General features: G+C 40.5%; 1 protein-coding gene across 6 annotated transcripts in view; it reads right to left on the bottom strand.

Annotated features, from left to right (window-relative positions):
• Positions 1–13,569, bottom strand: part of MCF2L2 (MCF.2 cell line derived transforming sequence-like 2) — a 153,888-nt gene that overhangs the window by 86,918 nt on the left and 53,401 nt on the right. For 5 of the 6 annotated variants that reach the window (XM_033068605.2, XM_033068607.2, XM_033068608.2 and 2 more), the window contains exons 5-13: positions 12,888–13,007; positions 9,007–9,123; positions 5,727–5,876; positions 4,598–4,722; positions 2,936–3,050; positions 2,169–2,288; positions 1,867–2,058; positions 1,326–1,517; positions 755–932 (exon numbers count right to left, since the gene is read on the bottom strand). In XM_033068605.2, coding sequence (XP_032924496.1) covers positions 755–932; positions 1,326–1,517; positions 1,867–2,058; positions 2,169–2,288; positions 2,936–3,050; positions 4,598–4,722; positions 5,727–5,876; positions 9,007–9,123; positions 12,888–13,007 — 1,309 coding nt within the window. The remainder of the gene's footprint in view (positions 1–754; positions 933–1,325; positions 1,518–1,866; positions 2,059–2,168; positions 2,289–2,935; positions 3,051–4,597; positions 4,723–5,726; positions 5,877–9,006; positions 9,124–12,887; positions 13,008–13,569) is intronic. The other variant, XM_033068604.2, reaches the window with a different exon arrangement.

Raw genomic sequence — 13,569 nt, 5'->3', positions numbered from 1 at the left:
GTAGTTTATGGAATGTTCTTCATGCAAATTAGAGGGGTTTTTTAAAGGCTCTTTGCTAAAGGTGTTCCAAAGGGACAACCCCTTCCTGCAACCAAGCACAGGGTGGCTGGTCTCCAGGATACACTCTTTCAAATTAGCTTCACCCATGCTCCTTTTGCAGAAAACAGCTATCTTGGTTAAATGCACATGCTGACCTCAAATGAGGAACTTCCAGTAACTTCCAAACAGAAACATGCTCAGTTTCTATGGTTAGCAGAGGATAAGGCAGAAAATGAACTAACATTTATGTAGAGGGGGAAAAGCAAAAAATTCCACAAATGAGTCAGTGTCACTCACTAATGAACCCTTAATTTTGCAAGTATCTGATTGAAACTTGAGGAATTATGACACTTGAAAGCCAAATATTCACATTACGTTATCTGCAGTGTAAAAGAGGTTCTTATGCTTATATTGCAGACTTGCATTGACAGCCCTGGCTTGGGTATTTGAGAATTAGCAATACAAGACACACTGAGACAAGGTATAGAAATGTACTCTGTAGATTAGAGCTATGAAGAGAAACCTGGTGGGTTTTTTTGATTCACCCTTATTTGTACGTTTGAATGAGAGATATCTCATATTCATTTTTACTAGCTGGTCCAACAAGGCTGACATTGCACATCAAATTCAATTGTTCATTCTGATAACAAAAATCAAACATGACCATGTGGACAAAACATTGGTGTGAGTCTGCAAGCAGCTGCTCATAGCCTACCTACTGCTGCTGGTCTGGTAATCTTTGGTGATGCTCGCTTTGGGGAAGATTCAGGATGTGGAGCAACAGGTTGTACTGGCCGGGTCTGTTTGGCTGCCAGCTTCTTCAGACTTACTTGCCTCTTGTCAAACATTTCTTGTACATCTTCGAGTTTTTGTACAATTCTTTGGGCATTGGCCTTGACAAAGAAAAGGCAAACAACAAATGGTTGTCAGCGCTGGACTGAGCGAGTGAAGAAAGGATTTGTATTACCAGACTCAGACTGGAGATCACACTGTGCTCCAGTTTATTGCAGCCCAGTCCATGCATTCTGCCAGATCACAGTTTCACCAACCAAGACTTGGGTGACTCAAGCAGTGTTTCTAGCACTGCTCTGAAGAAAATGACGTATGTGTTGCATGACTCCTATGAGTAATACTTACTGCCACAAACACTGACCTCTGTGGCCTTTTGTGGTACGGAAAGAAGCATGTTTTAGCAGACCTAAATATATAGCCCAGTACACTGTCATGGACAAAGCAATCAAATTTTTAACTTCTAAGTGAGGACATGCACATCTGAGGGGTTTCACCTTTATTTCAGGGGTGAGGATCATGTCAAACTGATTGTAGAACTCCTTTGGGTTGGAGAGCTGGTGTTCCTTAGCTGTAACCAAGAACTTCTCAATTTCAACGAGTGCAGTTTCAGCTCCCTCTTGTGACTGGCACTTGTCCACAGCTTGGGAAGCTAAGAGGTAGATTCCAGCTTCACACCATTGGCTTGCCTTTAAAGAAAAGTGGAGGAAGAAGGACTCATCATCACTGAAATTGTCAGGCGTTGCTTTTACTTCATGAAAAAGAGATTTGCATTTTAATGACATTAACCTGTCATTAAAGTGGATAAATGTTACTCATAGCATGCAGCAGTTCCTGCCCACAAGTCACCCCGTCAGTATGTGCAGAACTGAACTTGCTGAAGTAATGCAAAGCTCCAATATTTATACTAACATTTACTGAATGAAATGGAAAAAGCCAAGCACAACTTTTTATCTTCATCATAATTACATGAGCTTATAAAATCCCTCATTTTTAGTTGAAACTTGCTAGAGCTGTTATCTGAGAAGATTCACTCACCTTATCTAACTGCTTATGCAGCTCAAGAGACTTTCCCAAAATATCATACTTTTTCTTGGTCTCATTGGTAAAGTCATCACAAATCCGCCTGAGTTCAACACACTTTGGTCTAATGGAGTCAACTGCATAATGGTTGTTTTGGATGAGCTGTTCTCCATGGAGAGCTAGAGACTGGGCCTTCTCCAAAGGTTCCTGTGAAATTAATGAGAAAGAGCCAAAGTTAGAATGACATGCATAAAGATGTGACAAAGTGTCTGGAATACCATGTCTGTAGCAGCTAGAATACTAAATGGAGTGCAAACCTGTCCTTTCTCTTCCAGATGTTTCTGTTCCTTTAGGAGGTTCTCAACTCGAGTCACACTGTCTCCAATGTCAGCAAAACCTGCTTGTGTTTCCATAAGGTTATCCAATGTCAGTTTTACCTAAAAAACAGCAAAAACAAAAATATAAAATCTAAACAAAACAAACCCACCCCAAACCCCATGACAAGATACTGATAAAAATTACAACAAACATTCACCTACTCCTTCGACAAGAGTCTGCATCTCAAGTTTAGTCTTTCAGCTTGTTCCAAAATGGAAAAAACAAGGAATAAATCAACAACTCACTATTTTTCAAAGAGTCTCCCTGCTTCTCACTAATTAGGTCCACAAAGTTTTGACAATCCCTAACTCCAGAGTTTATATTACTCCAGTATCTGTATTACTCCAGTCTCTGGTCTGACAGTTGGGCTTTCTGAATTGTACTCACTTGACTCTGGTGGAATTGGCAAATTACCATCACAGAAGAATCTGTGTTTGATAACTTCACATCTAAATACAAAATTATTTATCAAGAAGTTGGTGATCCACATTTTGGCCTCACAGCCCGGCAGTTTCCTTATTTTGCCTTATTTAAGTGTTGTAAGACATCTGAAAGCTGTCAAGACTTTAATTTTTAATTAATTTCCTATTTCACAGTGAAGCTCTTCTCTCCCAACCTCCTCTTTGGACTGCCAGTGTACTCTAAGTATGGGTAGAATTGGACCTTATTTACCAGAGAAGGCTAGACAGCATGAAAAAAGAAATACCTCTCTAAAATCGTGTTCAAAGTGCCGAAGCTGCAGGCACTGTTCTAGTTTTAGATGATGCTTGGTCCAAAATTGATCAAAAGCCTTTTCTGTTTCATCCAGCTGAGCCAACAACCTGTTAAGAAATGATAATGAACAGAATATACTTATTTCTTATAGTTCATTTCTTTTAAGTTACAATAATTGATGGCAGAAAGCAGAGCAGGGAGATGGTGGGGAGCCCTACACTTACGTAAGAAGGCTCTGTGTCACTTCTCCCATAAGCAAAAATTTGAGTAAGAATGAAATTTGCAGTAGGACAGGCAGGAGTGTGACAGGTGAGTGACAACTACATGGATCTACTGTGGCAGTTTCAGTCCTGCCTCCTGATGTGCAAGAGGGACTCTGCTCTGTTCCATGTGCAGGCAGCCAAGGGCAGCTGTCACTCCCTAGCTTCCACCAGTGCTTCAAAGATCATTCATCCCCAACTGAAGCAGATTGAATAGGATGCAATATTATTTTATGGAATGATTAAAACAGAACTCTAAAACTTGTTAATTTTCTTCACCCATCAGAAATAGTCAAGGGTTGAATCATTTTCCCCAGTCCATTAAAAACAATAGATTAGAAGCTGGTAATGACTACCGTGGACACTGTTTTACTTTGTGTAAATGATGAAACATTTATTTACAAATACATTCATCTCAAGGTGTCATATCTTCAGTAAAATATCTGACACCAGGGTACTGAGTCATCCTCACAGTTTCTCAATGACCCATTAATTACAAAGCAGAACAGTTCTAAACAAGTAGAAAACATTAAAAGGAAGTGTTCTCTGAATATCTTTTATTTCCGTAGACAGGCATTCTTTGGGAAGATAAGGGATCAATGAGTGCTGAAATCGTCAAGTTTTTGGGGCAAATGCCAATAGCTCCCTCCTATTCTTCTCACAAACAAATTTCTGTTTTCAGTCTGTCCCTGGAAAACTTTTTAAAATCAAAATTAGTAATTGAATTCAAGATTAATTCACAAATTCCTTTGGGATGACTGTTCAAAGGATTTTAAAGTATTCAGTGAAAAGTATCAGGTCAGCTTTACTTTTAGCACCTTTGTTCCCAGTGAATGCTGAAACCCTAGCATGGCATTTCTCTTTGCACTGCATCACATGGCACAGCAGAAACTTCTACATGGGGACTAAAAGCTTTATGGTAGTAACTAGCATTGTAGGAAGGAAAAGGGGGTTCTCTCTCTCTCTGTATCTCTGCAGCTGTGACACACAGAATGTTTCAGTTATCATCTCCATCTCTTCCTCCCCCAGTATTTCCACAGACACTCACAAGCACACCACCCTCTCATCTCACAGAAGAGATTCAGGTGCAGGCACAGAAGTTTGGAAGCCATACATGTTATGGAGAAAGTAAGTCCCACATTAAATCTTCAGCCAGGTAGTTAATGGTCTGACCAAAAATTACCAAGAAATTCAGGACTTGTTTTAACTTGCCTTGACAGTTTAATCGAGTAACTTCCTCTAAGCCATTCCCTTCTCTGACTTACCTGACAAATAAATCCTGAGTAGATTAAGCAGCTGTAATTTATAACCTGCATATTTAAATTATTCAAATTACATTTGCAGCTCCTAGGAATAAATGAGCAAGTTGTACAAGGTAATCTAGCTTCACTGACCTTTCCACTGTGGCCACATTTTCCAGTTCATCTGGACTGAGTTTGCTGTTGGCACTTCGGGTGACCGGCTCCCGGATGCACGTCAGTAAGGTGGCCCCCTGCTTCACTGCTAGCTTCAGCTCATCCTGAGGGGAAAACACAAGCCAAAAACCAAAGTGTATGCACTTCTAACAACACTCACATCTCTTAGATGACAACAGAGTAAAGAAGGATTCTTTCATAAGAACAAAATACTTGAAACAAAATATAAATGCTTACCAAAGGTGATACATTTTTCTAGCAAATGCAGAGACCTAAATCTTTTAAATTTGAATAGCAGAGCTATTTCTGAGAAAAGGAATAGAGTGATTTGTGAGCAGATTGCATATCTGACCAGGTCACTTGCAGAATAAATTATTCTACTACAAATTGAATGTATGCTGTAGATTGTGAGCTGAGAGACTGGGTTGAGACACTGCACTTCTTAACAGAATTTTCTCAAACAACATTATGCCATGTTGAGCCACAGTACACCAGTTTTATGAAGCCATCCACAGAAGTGTCTTTCCAGCATGAAAAATGAGCAATAAAAAAAGACAATGAGACTCAAACATTAACATGTCAGATGACGAATCCCAACATCACTGCACACTTCTTCCATAAAAACAGTTCTTGTGCTAATATAGCTTAAGTAGTATTTTTAATCTTGTGTTTAACCTAAGGCTTTGTTGACAGCAGTAATAATTATTTATGATCCTTACTCTGGAAAGCTAAACTAGCCCCAATTTTTTTTTAAACAAAACAACAGTCATAATCTAGTTAGATCATTCTGTCTATTCCTGACTATCCTCACAGATGTTCTCTGTTTCTGCTCCAGTGTAAGTCCATCCTTTCTGATGAACTCTTCATCAGGAGCCCTTGCTATTCCAGATGTGATCCCATTACTCCCACTCACAGTGAAAGTCACACTTCCCCATGCTATCATTCCTGAAGCTCTAAAATGTCCTTTTCCATAGCTGAATTGACCTCCTGAACCCAGGTCTTTGTCCTCCTCAGTGGTTTCCAGACAATGGACTGATGATGGCAGAAAGTTTTATTAGATCAGAACCCATCTATTACACTGCTGGGATCATCATGGAGCAACAATCACCTTCAGCTTGCTGTGGTGGTCGGTGTGTGAGGAGAGAAGCTCCTCTGTGCACTGCACATCATTGGGAAGTTCAGTCTCTGCTAAGTCTGTTCCAAAGGTCTGTAGCATCTGTGCTGTTGATTTTACTGTCATTGCAAAGTTTTCAATAGCCTGGAAAAGCAAAAGCATAAAGTCACAGATTGGTCATTCATCCTTAGCCCTTTAAGAGGACTTTGGCTTCAGGCACACTGTGCTGTAAGTATGACATGCCTGTAAAGCTGGTCACGTTGCTTTTTTTTCGGGAGGATGTGCTAATTACAAATGAAACCATGTGTCACAAATGACCTTGTCACAGCTCTGCACGTATTGTCACCTCGGTTAGCCAACAGAGAACTCCCAGAGCTCAGCAGACATAATGAAACCACAGAGGACATCAGCTTCAAAGCCAGGCCTGGAACTTCAGACCCTCTGCCCATGCTTGCTTGGAAATTCTGCTGTGTTTAAAATTTTAATTAAGGCTTTATGTAAGTTGAGAACACTATTAAAATATATAGGGTAAAGCCTTTATATTTTTACAGCCATTGTTCACTCAGCATTAGTCTGTCCTCCCTGCCTTCTGAATATGTGCATCTCCATCTTGCCTATCTGTATGAGATGCATTCCAGTCACTTCCTTCCCATCTGTCCAGGCTAGTACACAAATAAACGTGCAAGCAACTACAAATACAGTTAAAATGCATAAATTCATTGGAATTTTGCTGTTTCTTTATCACTTGGGTGCAACACAAAACTTGTCAGAAATCTGTTATTTTAATGAAGAACAGGGAAGTGAGGAAGTCTAAACAAAACAATGCCACCTTCTCAGAGCAGAATACAATGTTCAGACCTGTGACATGTGATTAAAACTTTTATCTATACCAGCAAGTAACTGCATGGGATGTTTTTTCATGATTATGCCCAAATTTGGGGGTGACTGTGTTGTTCTGCATAGCTCTTTATTCTTTGCACTTTTTGATTGAACCCACCAAAGGTTTGAGTCACTCAACAAGCATTAGGGATGCTCTTACACCCAATCAAACACGATGTAGCTGCTGCACACTGCATTCCTTTCTCCAGCAATGATGGGAATTCATTGTTTGCAACCACAAAATTATGCTGTGAGCTCAGTGAAAAACAAACTGGAGGTAGATCATCATTCAAAAGACGTAGAGAGAAATTAGCCCACATTTGTGATCTCAAACATGCCCCCCTGAAGGAATGCTAGCAGAGTTCACAGCCTTCTTCCCTTTTCCCCCATAAATTCATGTCTGCTTTCAACACAAGCAGTACAGACCCCTCAGTGCTCAGCAGCTGTGTCCTGCTGCTCTCAGCACTGAAACTACTGCCTTAGAGTTGGCTGAAATGTCACACTGCAACACAGACAGGGCCATCCATGACCAAAGGCCATTTACTGAAAGCTAAAAATGCACTCTGTGGGCAAGAAAAGCTCCTGGCAGCCAAGAGAGGAGAGCAGAAACAGCGGATGATGCAAGGAGGTTGCTGTGTCACTGCCATTTAGCCTGAGTTTTAAGCTTTTTCCGAAGAAAAGCACTGGCAGGACAAGATATGAGAGCACTGAGAGAAGCAGCAAAGGACATGAAGACCATAGCTCAGCAGGAAGTCAGATTGCTTCAAGGTGCCACGCAAGCTGACCCTTCCCTGATGACAGTCTCTTATCCAGCAGATATTCCTTGGCTGACTGCACCATTAACTTGCCAGTGTTTAATTTAATAACATGCTTGCCCCCACTCTCTCCTGTGTATATGAACAATAAATTGTTTAATGTACCTAAGTTACATCTGTGGGTTGGTTTTTTCCAAGGCTCTGTGCTTGGTAAAATTTCTTCCAACAAATTTAAGCAAAGCCTCTGAGATTACACAGCCCTACTCCCCTAAATTCTTGGCTTATTTTTGTTTGCATATTTTACCAAATTATGTATTATTGCTTTATGTAAACCCCTGTAATTAATAAATAATACAACCTTTCTTGTGCCTCTTTTTATCCCCCTTCATATTTTCAAACCCTTTGCTGTTTGAAAGCTCTTACAGATGATTCATTTCTTCACACTCCCCCTTCCCGCAAGGACAGTTTCATATTTTTGATACTTTTAACACCTAAGCCTGCTCACTCATCTCAACTCTAACCTCATTATAGTCAACACAGTTATAAATGTAGAAAATAAATGTTAGATGAAATTCAGATTCTATGATCGCATATTTAGAAGCCTGAAATATTTGGTGGTTCTCAAAGAGACTAAATTTTAAATTTATAAGGACAGCAAAGGGCAAAAAATGTATAGCAAGAATGTGACAAAAGTGATTCGAAAAAATTAAAATTACCTCAGAAAAGCTCTTTTGATGAGTTAGGTGTAACCTGTGCATCAGCAACAACAAACTCAAACCCAAGGCAGCTCAGAACTTTGCAAAACATTGAGACTCACATTAGAGCTCTAATGTATACCAAGTAGACTCACAAAGAGGGATGCAATCATTGTATAAACTCTCTGTGAAATTAATTATTTTTCCAGGATCATGACCCAGCTTAGCCCATTTTTGCTTAGGAAGAATGAGACAATATTTTGTCTGCTAATGTGCCATAGTTTGGAGTCTGTTTCTTATGAACTGTCATCTTAACTGGGTACCATAATGAATTGTTTACATTGTTTTGAAGCAGACACTGAAATACATTAACCAACACAAAAAGGGAAAAACAATCAAACCTTTACACGTTTCCTCAATAGAATAAAAAAATATTTCTACCTTCCTACTAACAACTGTTCTTCAATTACCCAAAATAAGACACAGCTGGAGTGCATGCTTGTATAGTATAGAAATGAAAAATAAAATATAGTGCCCTGAGTATTTTTAGTCTCTTAAAAGCATGAACATAATTAATCATTAAAGTGAGACTTTTGACCTTTGTAAGGTCGGCAAAGTGTTCCAGCCTATTTCCAATTTCAGCTGAAGGCCTATGAATCCCATCAATTATTCAAAAGGCAAGAGAATGTGCCCACAGGCCCTGCTGAGTAAGAACACCAGGACACTGCTGGGCCCTGGGCCAGGTATGCAGTGAGATACAATTTCTGCTTCCATGCCAAACTTCTGGGGAATCTGCCTTTCTCTGTTTCAGTCATGGATTCCTCTTTTCCTGGGTCCCTAGCAGAATCCATGGGCTGCAATGCAGGTGAAGGGTTAGTGGTTAGTGGTTGCTGTGCCCTGCCAGCTGGGAGCTGTGGTGCAGCAGTCAGGCAGAGCAGCACTCACAGTTCGGTGATGGATCCACTGGCTGTGGCCGTACTCCAGGGTTCCTCCCAGCTCCCGGGTCAGCTGGCTCTTGTCAATGTAGCCATGCAGATCAGAGACAGAATTTAACATGATGATCTGAAACAAATCCAGACACACTGCACTGAGAAACAATGAGCCTTTCAATCATTGTTCCCAGGATCTGGGTTTGCCTTAGCTTATATGACCATTGCACTTCCACCAGAGGCCATCACTTCTCATTTTGCACTTTCTCATGCCAGTGCCACAGTTTATTTTCCCTAGATTTTGCCTTCTCAACATGTACATGGACATTCTTGAACTAATTTGGTTTGACATCATCTTCCTCCTTGATGAGCTGACTCATTTTGCATGTGCAAGAAGTGCAAAAGTATGGTATTGATAATGTTGACACAAACTTCCACGAAATAATTTACTCCCTAGATAAAATTTATTCACAGAGGAATGAAGGCACAGGAAAATTAAACAGCTTCCTCAACATCAACAATTGAGAGTAAGATTTTTCTTTCAGTATGTTCACTGAATTCACTGGCATTTTTCGATTTAAAATCATAATGGAAGAGAAAGGAGAGATAAACCTAGATCCATTTTTTACTTTAGAATCTCCTTACCACTAGATTTGCTGGAAGAAAGCCAAACAAGATTGGAGCTCAGCTTCAGATAAGCAGCATTACCTTTTGGCAACCACTTAAATTTGTCAAAATAAGTGGTTACACAAATAAAAATTCTCAAGTAGGCCCTCACTCTATTCTTTTTAACTTCCAGCAGTTCATCTTTTCCTTGACCTTTGTCTTTAAACACAGAAATGAGGAGATCTTGTTGATGAAGAAACTGTGGCAAAGAAAGGTATCTCAGCCAAAGTTAAAGGAAAAACTGTTTCCTGGATGTGTTATGAAACACTATTATTTTATGATCAAAGCCAGAAAGCTCAAAAAGCTGCATCATCTTGAAAAGGTCTCACACAGAAACATAAAGTCTGTGCACTAATTCTGAATCACATTTGAAAAAGTAAGTCTTAACTGCTTTGTAGCTCTTCCCCATCAGAGTTGCTGCTGACAATTCGGAAATCTTCTGATACTTCAAACCTCACTGAAACCAGAGGAACACTGTCATGCAGTTTTCTTTTAGGAAGAATTTTATGTATGCTTTAACCTGGTATGCCCAGCATGAGCCACAAAACAAAGTTGTTAATATTGCCAGCTGTGGTGCTACCCAGCAGGGTGTGGGTGTTCACCATGCAGCCATTCCTGCAGGAGAAAGTCTATGAGCAATCCAGCATCCACCTAAAAAACCAACCTAAGAGAGCATTAGCATCTCCCATGCTGCTTGCCAGACAGAAGACAGCCACAGTCAGTCAGCTGGAGAGTGCAAGGGAGCAGCAGTTTAGAAGAGAAGGGTCAGTGTGGAACATGGAGCTGAGCCAGGGCTGCTTCTGGATGGGTTAGGCTGTCAAAAACAAGTCACAGCCTACAAAGCTCAATGAAATGCTTGCTATGGGCAGATCCTTCAGCCTTTTATGTGTGTTCTGAAGATGCTTTAATTCACTTCCTGTGATGGTAGGTTCCTTGGGTACATCTCTGGGTGTTCCTTTGAATTCACAGATTTTAATCTCAGATGAACCCTGCTGTGTCTCCTATATTTCTATATCTTGATCCTGGTTAATGATATTGAATCAAATCACCATTCCAATAAAGATTTACCTCATGAGGTTTTACTACCAACATTTGTATCACAATGTGATATAAATCCTGCATTTCTTTTTTGTGTCTGGTTGGTTATTTCAGGCTTTATTTCCACCTCCTGTTTGATCTTCTGGTTTCTACTCATGCCAGTGCTGATTTAACCCAGTAAATTTATTTTGTCGAACATATTTACAGTCTGATAGCTCAAATAAACCATTAAACAAATGTTTCCTTAACAAATGCACACAATATTCTTGGAGGTCCTTTTGAATGTTCATATCTTGGTTCCGACTCACTTACAGTTGTCACAGAAAATGCCACCCATCCACGGGCCAATTATTACATGAATGTTATCACAGGGCCAAACCCACAACACGAACAAAGAACCTGCAAGCAATTTAAAAGATCATAGTGATATTAAAGGTAGGTACTGATCTCTAATTCCTTGAGTAAGGACATCTCCAGTAGGACAAAAACTCTCTGGTCCTGTTCTCCAGTTTGGCATTTAGGATGCTGTTTTGAAGGAGGACGAACAGACACTGTTCTCAGTAACTTCCCTGCTCTGAAACTGGGGTACACAAGGACATTCCCAGATGGTATTTTTAGGATGGGCAGCAACACAGGAAAAAAGCCCCTCCAGAGAGCATGACAGATTCCAGGAATGTGGAACACCTGTAACCCTAAGCAACTTAGAATAGCTCAGACATATGTGGGCAGCCTGTATATAAAGCTGGCAGGCTGTCTACAAATATCTGGGCAGGAGGGAGGCAGGTCTAGCAAACATGTCATAGTTTTTGTAAGGCTGCTCTCTAAGAGCTCTGTGGACATAGCCAGGATGGCTCAAAATATCCAAGACAACCCCAAACTAAACTGATATCTTGATTTTCCTGCCTGGAAGAAAGATAAGTTACCATTTCATACTTAACGCAGTGCTTGACCCCAGCCTATAATTAACCTCCTTTCCAACTTTGATCCCTTCCAAGTTTTGAAATGCAACTCTAATGTCAAATAAACTGCTAAAAGTATAAGAAATGCTGAACTGGTGGAAAAAGCCAGTCTTTAATGAGGTTGTCCCTTTCCAGGCTGCAGTCACTGCTACAACGGTTGCTATAGTAACAGATTGTGGAATATTAAATATAGGTACATCCATTTTTTAAAGTGCTAAAATATTTTGGTTTCTATTCAAACATAAATGTTTTCATCAATTTTGCATTTTACCAAAAAGCCACCCTTATCCAAGGACAGTAAATGTTACAATTTAACCATAGTAACCAAATGTATGTTCATGGTTCCTTTTCTGTATGCACTGTAATAAACAGCTGCTTTCTCTCACTTCAGGAGAAGCTGTTTAAAAAGAGTTAAAGAAGAAAGGAGAAAGTGTTTAAACACCTGAACTTCAGACTTGAGAGTTGACAGAGCTAGAATTTGTTGGGGGAGAACCATAAGTATTTTGCAAAACAATATAAACCCACAAAACAGTAATTTCAAATCCCTCCAGTAAAGTCACTGTGGAACACAGTATGAGTCTGATCGAGGATGAAATATCAGCAATAATCATAACTCAAGTTTATTTATAAATCTTAAAATTTTTGACACATGCAAACATGCTGCTAAAAAATCTCCTGAAAAAACCTCTCACAGAATAATCTCAAACTCTTCCAGGATTGATAACCTTCTTCAAATCACAGTCTCATCAACCTACAGCATATATACCAAATGCATATAAAAATAAGCAAAACACAGACTCTGAATCTTGAGGGCATGGGAATCATAAGGCATTGAGAATAAGCAATGTGACAGGGACAGTCAGCGCTCCCATGCATAACCCATCAAATAGTGCAGAATTCAGCCCTAGGCTTTCACTGCTCTGCAGTCCTGAATACTCATGTTTGTCACTGGAGTGGGACCTACCTCTGCCTACATGAGGGGAGCCCCTCCACAGAGTTAAAATGCCAGTACTTAAAAACTGAGTCACATTTTATAGCTGGACTGGACATGGGAACATGTCCATTAAATACTGTGAACCATCCACTGCTAATTAACTCTTTGGCATCACCACACTGACCCAGATGAAAGGCCCCAGGTGCCACTTGCAATCCTGGGTTATGAGAAATTGCTGACAGCCCAGAACTGCAGAAATGGAGATAAAGAAAATGCATGGACAAAGAACTGCATGCTTACCGGTACCTTCATTTTAAAGTCATCTCGGTAGAGTTTAATGCCAATGTCAGCGATCGCCCTTTGGATGAAGCGGGAGGGTCTCAGGACAAACACCAGCTGCAGGTTTCCTGGAAATGCTCCCTGCAAGAAATACAGAATTCTTACAAGGCACATTTCTACCTTACAAGGGAATTTTTAGCCAAGTGTTTCCTCACCAGGGCAAAGCAGGTAGGTCTTACTGAATCTTGCTGGGTCCAGTCACTCATTGCATTGGCTGGTCCATTCAGCACATGCTCACTGTCTCTATTTCCTAACCCAATGGGAAGACTGACTCATGGATTTTACTACTCAGCCACATTCTCTTTCATGATACAGATTTATCACAGAGCTCCAAAGTTCCTGACAAGTGCCTTTTTCCCTCAGATCCAAACCCCACCAAGCCCGATTTGCACCACAGCACCAGAGCTTTTCCCAATTTTTTAGGCTGCAGCCACTAGAGGGCAAAGCTGGCTGCCCACGTTGGAATGGTGAGGGAAGCTGGTAGCACCGATGGATTCCCCAGACTGACCTACCTATTCACTCTGCAAAAGGTTTTGAATCCTTTTAACCTCACATATTTTTACACACAGGCAGGCACTCCACATCGGACATGGCCCTGCCTGCAACGCCCAGCCTACATCTCTCACACTCCTCTGAGCTCATC

This window comes from Catharus ustulatus, chromosome 10 (assembly GCF_009819885.2).
Source record: "Catharus ustulatus isolate bCatUst1 chromosome 10, bCatUst1.pri.v2, whole genome shotgun sequence".
NCBI classification, from domain to species: domain Eukaryota; kingdom Metazoa; phylum Chordata; class Aves; order Passeriformes; family Turdidae; genus Catharus; species Catharus ustulatus.
Note: the sequence above shows the minus strand (reverse complement) of the source record. Positions and strands in the feature narration are given on the sequence as shown.